At 54.6% G+C, this 8,671-nt stretch overlaps 1 protein-coding gene across 1 annotated transcript in view; it reads right to left on the bottom strand.

The window, feature by feature from the left end:
- The window catches only part of fgd1 (FYVE, RhoGEF and PH domain containing 1), a gene marked incomplete at its 5' end in the record, with an annotated part of 25,965 nt that extends 18,478 nt beyond the window's left edge, over nt 1–7,487 (bottom strand). The window contains 4 exon segments of the mRNA XM_071513308.1: nt 23–824; nt 993–1,200; nt 1,571–1,861; nt 7,424–7,487. Coding sequence (XP_071369409.1) covers nt 23–824; nt 993–1,200; nt 1,571–1,861; nt 7,424–7,487 — 1,365 coding nt within the window.
- Nucleotides 7,488–8,671: the final 1,184 nt, after the last annotated feature.

Below are 8,671 nucleotides of genomic sequence, written 5' to 3'. Positions count from 1 at the left end.
TCTGTCTGCCTGTCTCTCCTACCTCAGTGGAGTCCTGTCTGTCTGTCTTGACAGGAAGAACCAGCGTCAGCTCTGACTCCTCCTCTTCCTCCTCCAGGTCGCTGTCTCCTTCCTCAGAGAAGTCCCTCCTCCTCCTCCTCGCCCCCGCCTCCCGGTCCCCCTCCCCCTCCCCTCCCTCCCCGGCGTAGGAGGAGGAGCTGGAGAGGCGGGGGAGGGCGGGGCTGCAGGGATAGGCCACGCCCCCGTCGTCCACGCCGGCGAAGCAGAGCTCCTCGCTGTGGGAGGGCGAGCTGATGCTGTCGATCCCGCTGTCCCGATTGGCCAGCTTCCCGTCCGTCTGCGAGGAGGGGAGGGACAGGCGCTCCGAGGGCAGCTCCGATTGGCTGTCGAGCGGCCGCTGTTGCTCTTGTTGTTGTTGTTGCGGCTCTCTCATCTCCACGGCGACCACATCGTCGTCCAGGTGCTTTTCGGAGGCGCTGTAGCCCGACTCCATGGAGAGACGCTTCTGCTGCAGGTCGGCCCGACACGCCGCCAGAGCTTCATCTTCATCTTCATCATCATCATCATCATCATCATGCAGATCCTCCGCTCCCTCCTCTTCTTCGTCCTCGCCCTCGCCCTCCGCTGTGATGTCATCGGGTTCGTCACCTTTGACGTCAGACGGGGGGTCGTCTACACTGGGGGCGGGGGGGGCAGAGGAGGATGATGATGACGGAGGTGGTGAAGAAGGTGGGGAGGAGGAGGAGGGGGGGTCCGGCAGGCGGGGGGGCGGGGGGGAGCACAGAGCCCCCCCAGTGATGTCAGGAACCACGATGATCTGCTCCCTGCACACACACACCACACACACACACACACACACACACACACAGACACAGACACAGACACACACACACACAGACACACACACACAGACACAGACACAGTATAATTGTAATGATAGCAGCCAGGTGTCTGTGTACTGAAGCTGGTTCTCAGTCTGTTGTTAAACTCACCGCTCAAACTTCTCGATGAGCGACAGGACGCATGTGGGGGAGGAGCTGCCGTCGGCGCGGGGGGGCAAGGAGGGGGGCGTCCGGCCCCCCCTCGGGTCGGCCGGCAGGGGGCGGCAGGGCGGAGGAGGCGGGAGGGGCTTCTCTGGGGCCCGGGGGCGTGGCCTCGACCCCCCCGCCTGCTGCTGGAGGTGGGGGGGCTTCGGGGGAACTGGGGGGAGAACCGGTCGTTAACTAGTGATGTCACGGCTGGTGATGTTAATGAGTGAATGCTGTTAACTTGTCTGTATGTTGGATGTTAAACAAGACAAAAAAAAACAAAAATGATTTGATAAAAACAATTGTTAATTATTTGATAGTTAACAATGAGACAATACTTAACTAATGTTAAATAATGATAAATTCACCATTTAGTAAGTTGTTATAAAGTGGTACTTTAACTGGTTATAGTGTTAACTAGCGTTGACTAGGCAATATGTTAGACAGTGTTAGCTAGTGTTAGCTAGTGAAAGTGTTACCTAGTGAAAGTGTTAGCTAGTGAAAGTCTTAGCTAGCGTTAGCCAGTCCGTGTCAGTCGTTACCCTGTGGTTTGGGTCCAGGCAGCGGCGGTCTGCTCTTGCTCGGTGGTGTTATTGTGGTAGCTGGTAGTTCTGGCGGTCCGGTGTCGTTGACCAGCAGCCCGTCGGCAGAGCCGTGGAGCTCCAGAAGCTCCGCCCCTTCCGGGGAAGCGGGACCGCAGCTGGGCCCTGGGTCCGAGCTCAGCCGCAGGGGGGCGTCGGCCTCCAGCGCTTCCTGGTGGCCGCAGGGAGAACAGGGAGGCTCCAGAGAGAGAGACTTAGTCAACAACCTGGGACTGGAGGAGGAGGAGGGGCCTGGAGAGGGGGGGGGGGGGGGGGGAGAGAGAGAGAGATGTTGAGTGGGTTCTGGATGGCAGGCTAAAATCAGCTGATTGCAAAAACAGCCACAATGAACCAACCAACCAACCAACCACACACACACACACACACACACACACACACACACACACTAATAGCTTCCATATGACGTCTCGGGTCAGTCGCACCTACAGCTGAACAGAAATAAGATCCACGTGGTGAAGAAAGAGAGAGAGAGACAGAGAGAGAGAGAGAGAGAGAGAGAGAGAGAGAGAGCAGGAACTGTTTGTCATCTCGCTCATCTCATCTGTTATGGCTGCTGCTGATTGGCTGAATCATGTTTCCTGGCAGCTGATTGGCTGAATTTCAGCCTACAGGCTCGTTCTGAACAACAACATGAACATAAAACATCAAACTCAGCTAACATCAGAACTGAAACTTGCCTCACTGACTGCTGACTGACTGCTGCCACACTGCATTATGGGTACATTTTTTGGGGTATTTGTGGTATTTATTTTCTTGTAAATTACATCAAATTTCTAGGCTATTAATAATAATAATAATAATAACGATTACATTCTATATCGCGGAAAATGTCGCAATATTTGGCATAAGCCTGGTACATTTAGATGTCAACAGCACTACTAACTGCTCCTGTCCCTGCTCCTGTTCCATGTCCCTGCTCCTGCTCCTGTCCCTGCTCCTGTTCCAGTTCCCGTCCCTGCTCCTGACCCTGCTCCTGCACCTGCTCCTGACCCTGCTCCTGCACCTGTTCCTGCTCCTGTCCCTGCTCCTGACCCTGCTCCTGTTCCTGCCCCTGTCCCTGCTCCTGTTCCATGTTCCTGCTCCTGTCCCTGCTCCTGTTCCTGCTCCTGCACCTGTTCCTGCTCCTGTTCCTGCTCCTGACCCTGCTCCTGTTCCTGCTCCTGTTCCTGCCCCTGTCCCTGCTCCTGTTCCATGTTCCTGCTCCTGTCCCTGCTCCTGTTCCTGCTCCTGACCCTGCTCCTGCACCTGTTCCTGCTCCTGTTCCTGCTCCTGTCCCTGCTCCTGTTCCTGCCCCTGTCCCTGCTCCTGTTCCATGTACCTGCTCCTGTTCCTGCTCCTGTTCCTGCCCCTGTCCCTGCTCCTGTTCCATGTTCCTGCTCCTGTCCCTGCTCCTGTTCCTGCTCCTGACCCTGCTCCTGCACCTGTTCCTGCTCCTGCTCCTGTTCCTGCTCCTGTCCCTGCCCCTGCTCCTGTTCCTGCCCCTGTCCCTGCTCCTGTTCCATGTTCCTGCTCCTGTCCCTGCTCCTGTTCCTGCCCCTGTCCCTGCTCCTGTTCCATGTTCCTGCTCCTGTCCCTGCTCCTGCTCCTGTTCCTGCCCCTGTCCCTGCCCCTGTCGCTGCTCCTGTTCCTGCCCCTGTCCCTGCTCCTGTTGCTGCTCCTGTCCCTGCCCCTGCTCCTGTTCCATGTTCCTGCTCCTGTCCCTGCTCCTGTTCCTGCCCCTGTCCCTGCTCCTGTTCCATGTTCCTGCTCCTGTCCCTGCTCCTGTTCCATGTCCCTGCTCCTGACCCTGCTCCTGCTCCTGTTCCATGTTCCTGCTCCTGTCCCTGCTCCTGTTCCATGTCCCCGCTCCTGTTCCTGCCCCTGTCCCTGCTCCTGTTCCATGTTCCTGCTCCTGTCCCTGCTCCTGCTCCAGTTCCTGTCCCTGCTCCTGTTACTGCTCATGTTCCATGTCGCTTCTCCTGTCCCTGCTCCTGTTCCATGTTCCTGCTCCTGTCCCTGCTCCTGTTCCATGTCCCTGCTCCTGCTCCTGTCCCTGCTCCTGTTCCAGTTCCTGTCCCTGCTCCTGTTCTATGTTCCTGCTCCTGTTCCTGCTCCTGTCCCTGCTCCTGTTCCATGTCCCTGCTCCTGTCCCTGCTCCTGACCCTGCTCCTGCACCTGTTCCTGCACCTGTTCCTGTCCCTGCTCCTGTTCCTGCCCCTGTCCCTGCTCCTGTTCCATGTTCCTGCTCCTGTCCATGCTCCTGCTCCAGTTCCTGTTCCTGCTCCTGTTCCTACTCCTGTTTTTGCTCCTGTTCCATGTCGCTTCTCCTGTCCCTGCTCCTGTTCCATGTCCCTGCTCCTGCTCCTGTTCCTGCTCCTGTACCTGCTCCTGCTCCAGTTCCTGACCCTGCTCCTGTTCCTGTACCTGCTCCTGTTCCATGTTCCTGCTCCAGTCCCTGCTCCTGTTCCAGTTCCTGTCCCTGCTCCTGTTCCATGTCCCTGCTCCTGTCCCTGCTCCTGTTCCAGTTCCTGTCCCTGCTCCTGTTCTATGTTCCTGCTCCAGTCCCTGCTCCTGTTCCATGTCCCTGCTCCTGTCCCTGCTCCTGACCCTGCTCCTGCACCTGTTCCTGCTCCTGTTCCATGTTCCTGCCCCTGTCCCTGCTCCTGCTCCAGTTCCTGTTCCTGCTCCTGTTCTTGCTCCTGTTCCATGTCGCTTCTCCTGTCCCTGCTCCTGTTCCATGTTCCTGCTCCTGTCCCTGCTCCTGTTCCTGCTCCTGTACCTGCTCCTGCTCCAGTTCCTGACCCTGCTCCTGCTCCTGTTCCTGCTCCTGCTCCTGTCCTTGCTCCTGTTCCATGTCCCTTCTCCTGTCCCTGCTCCTGTTCCATGTCCCTGTTCCTGTCCCTGCTCCTGTTCCTGCTCCTGTCACTGTTCCTGCCCCTGCTCCTGTCCCTGCTCCAGTTCCTGTCCCTGCTCCTGTTCCTGCTCCTGTCCTTGCTCCTGTTCCATGTCCCTTCTCCTGTCCCTGCTCCTGTTCCATGTCCCTGTTCCTGTCCCTGCTCCTGTTCCATGTCCCTGCTCCTGTCCCTGTTCCTGCACCTGTTCCTGCTCCTGTACCATGTCCCTGCTCCTGTCCCTGCTCCTGCACCTGTCCCTGATCCTGTTCCTGCACCTGTCCCTGATCCTGTTCCTGCACCTGTCCCTGCTCCTGTCCCTGCACCTGTTCCTGCTCCTGTTCCATGTCCCTGCTCCTGTCCCTGCACCTGTCCCTGCTCCTGCCCCTGCTCCAATCACTGTTCCATGTCCCTTCTCCTGTCCCTGTTCCTTCTCCTGTCCCTGCTCATATTCCTGTCCCTGTTCCTTCTCCTGTCCCTGCTCATATTCCTGTCCCTGCTCCTGTCCCTGCTCCTGTTCCTGTTCCTGTCCCTGCTCCTGTTCCTGTCCCTGCTCCTGCCACTGTTCCTGTCCCTGCTCTTGTCCCTGCTCCTGCTCCTGTCCCTGCCCCTGCTCCTGCTCCTGTCCCTGTTCCTGCCCCTGCTCCTGTCCCTGCTCCTGTTCCTGTTCCTGTCCCTGCTCCTGTTCCTGTCCCTGCTCCTGTTCCTGTCCCTGCTCCTGTTCCTGCCACTGTTCCTGTCCCCGCTCCTGTCCCTGTTCCTGCACCTGTCCCTGCCCCTGCTCCTATCCCTGTTCCTGTCCCTGCTCCTGTTCCATATTCCTGCTCCTGTCCCTGCTCCTGCTCCTGTCCCTGCTCCATGTTCCTGCTCCTGCTCCATGTTCCTGCTCCTGTCCCTGCTCCTCTGTCTGCCCCTGCTCCAGCCCCTGCTCCTCTCTCTGCCCCTGCTCCAGCCCCTGCTCCTGTCCCTGTTCCTGTCCCTGCTCCTGTCCCTGCTCCTGTTCCTGCTCCTGTCCCTGCTGCTGCACTGTCCCTGCTCCTGTTCCTGCACCTGTTCCTGTTCCATGTCCCTGCTCCTGTTCCTGCTCCTGTTCCTGCTCCTGTTCCATGTCCCTGCTCCTGTTCCTGCTCCTGTTCTATGTCCCTGCTCCTGTTCCTGCTCCTGTTCCATGTTCCTGCTCCTGTCCCTGCTCCTGTTCTATGTCCCTGCTCCTGTTCCTGCTCCTGTTCCATGTCCCTGCTCCTGTCCTTGCTCCTGTTCCATGTCCCTTCTCCTGTTCCTGCTCCTGTCCCTGCTCCTGTTCTATGTCCCTGCTCCTGCTCCTGTTCCTGCTCCTGTTCCATGTCCCTGCTCCTGTCCCTGCTCCTGTCCCTGTTCCTTCTCCTGTCCCTGCTCCTGTCCATGTCCCTTCTCCTGTCCCTACTCCTGTCCCTTTTCCTGTCCCTGTTCCTGCTTCTGTCCCTGCTCCTGTCCTTGCTCCTGCTCCTGTCCCTGCTCCTGTCCCTGTTCCTGCTCCTGTCCCTGTCCCTGTCCCTGCTCCTGTCCCTGCTCCTGTCCCTGCTCCTGCCCCTGTTCCTGTCCCTGCTCCTGCTCCTGTCCCTGCTCCTGTCCCTGCTCCTGCTCATTTCCCTGCTCCTGTCCCTGTTCCTGCTCCTGTCCCTGCTCCTGTCCCTGCTCCTGCTCCTGTCCCTGCTCCTGTCCCTGCTCCTGCTCATTTCCCTGCTCCTGTCCCTGTTCCTGCTCCTGTCCCTGCTCCTGTCCCTGCTCCTGCTCATGTCCCTGCTCCTGTCCCTGCTCCTGCTCCTGTCCCTGCTCCTGCTCATGTCCCTGCTCCTGTCCCTGTTCCTGCTCCTGTCCCTGCTCCTGTTCCTGCTCCTGTTCCACCTGCTGTCAGATGTTGGAGAAAGTCATTTCTCAAGTGGAAATTTTAAATTGAATTGAATGATGAATTTGGAAAGTCTGAGAAAATTTAAACGATGACCTTTAACCTTCTGAACATGGAGGGAAAATCCAGTTCAGTGTCAGACAGAAACTCTTCATCACAGGTTTGTAGTTAACAGACTGAGCATCAGAACTAACATCTGTTTAAATGAAGCTCGTTAAATTAGCTCGTTAAGCTGCAGGGCGGCCATGTTGGTTTCTCTTCTTCTGAAAGAAATGACTAGAAGTTCAGATGTCGGAGCTGATCTATGATTAGATTCTACAGCGAGTGATGTCATGACATCAAAATCAATACCAGACAATTTGATCCAGATTGTGTGTGTGTATGTGTGTGTGTGTGTGTGTGTGTGTGTGTGTGTGTGTGTGTGCATTCTGTTTTCTGCTGAGTCGCTGTTCCACACTGTTCCAGCCTAATTGAATATTCATGAGGATCAGAAATCTGTCAGATCATCAATAATGCGAAGTCCTTAATCTAATACTGTTCACAACAAAAAGATATTATCTGATCAGTTCGATCAGTTATTAGTCGGAGAGACTGACTGATATTGTTATTATCTGGTCAGATTATAGATTATATCAGTTGGACTTTTATTTTGACGATGTAATGTGATGCGTCGACAGCAGAGATCAAAGCTTCAGATCCATGTGAAGAGAGACATCAGCAACATCTAAACCAGTCTGTCTGTCTGTCTGTCTGCCTGTCTGTCTGCCTGCCTGCCTGCCTGTCTGCCTGCCTGCCTGTCTGCCTGTCTGCCTGCCTGTGTCTGTCTGTCTGTCTGCCTGCCTGCCTGTCTGCCTGTCTGCCTGTCTGCCTGCCTGTCTGCCTGCCTGCCTGCCTGTCTGCCTGTCTGCCTGTCTGCCTGCCTGTCTGCCTGCCTGCCTGTGTCTGCCTGTCTGCCTGCCTGCCTGTCTGCCTGCCTGTGTCTGTCTGTCTGTCTGCCTGCCTGTCTGCCTGCCTGTGTCTGCCTGTCTGTCTGCCTGCCTGTCTGCCTGTCGCTGTTAGCTAGATGACTCAACCAAGATAAAGTCAAACTCTTTCCTCTTTGCTATAATTTGGCTGAAAACAAACAACCAAACAAACAAACATCCAGCTGTGAACCAATAAAACTCTGAGCACATATCATCATTTCCTGTCTTTGGGATTGTCTCCAAACTGTTTTCACAGCAGAAACGATCGGCTGGACGGTCTGAATGAGACTGAGACGATGGGTTTTGGTGAACCTGTTGCAGGTTTCTGGTCTCATGGTGCGTCACACAGCTGATCATGATCTGACCTGAACTGAACTAAAGTGAACTGAACTAAAGTGATCTGAACTGATCTGATCTGATCTGATCTGATCTGAGCTGATCTGATCTGATCTGATCTGATCTGATCTGATCTGAACTGAACTGAACTGAACTGATCTGATCTGATCTGATCTGATCTGATCTGAACTGAACTGAACTGATCTGATCTGATCTGATCTGATCTGATCTGAACTGATCCGATCCGATCCGATCCGATCTGATCTGAGCTTCAGTTGGTAAAGTCTGAACCCTGCAGGTGAGAAACCTCCTGAACGGCTGATAATGATCTGATTCTCTGTGTTTTGCAGAATTCAGCAGAATCTGCATAAAACGAATCATTAAAATGATCAATATTCTGAATATATTCTGCTTCAGGGACAAAGGACGACTGTTGAACCCTCTGACCTCTGACCTCAGCAGTAAAGGACAGCATATTAATGGAAGCATCCAGACTATTGATCTGACTGTTCAACCTGCTGTCTAATGGGAATATATTCTGTCTAATGGGAATATATTCTGTCTAATGGGAATATATTCTGTCTAATGGGAATATATTGTGTGTAATGGGAATATATTGTGTGTAAGCAGAAACGAGGAGAGGAAATCATGAACACAATCTTTTCAACAGTCTACTGCTTTGCTCCCTTCTATGGATCAGTGCTTGTAGTCTAGCTGCTAGTAAACCGTTGGCGGTCTTCTTCCGCTTCGACCTTGGTCTAACGCCTTTCAGATGATGTCACCACCTTGTGGCAGCCATCTTGGAGGTCTTCAGCTCTGAACAGCTGACTGTGTTTCTGTCTCAACAGAACTGAACAGACGGTTAATTTCTGTCTGTTTCTGACTGAACTGATCATTTCATCACTGATCCATCTGATTGATTTAGTGTTTAGATAATGTCAGCTTGTTAGCTAGCTAACCATAGCATCTGGTCAGCTAACATCAC

Source organism: Centroberyx affinis, unplaced genomic scaffold, assembly GCF_046629955.1.
Source record: "Centroberyx affinis isolate AG114_WGS23_722 - 3 ecotype Tasmania unplaced genomic scaffold, CSIRO-AGI_Caff_v1 ptg006974l_1, whole genome shotgun sequence".
NCBI lineage: Eukaryota > Metazoa > Chordata > Actinopteri > Beryciformes > Berycidae > Centroberyx > Centroberyx affinis.
Note: the sequence above shows the minus strand (reverse complement) of the source record. Positions and strands in the feature narration are given on the sequence as shown.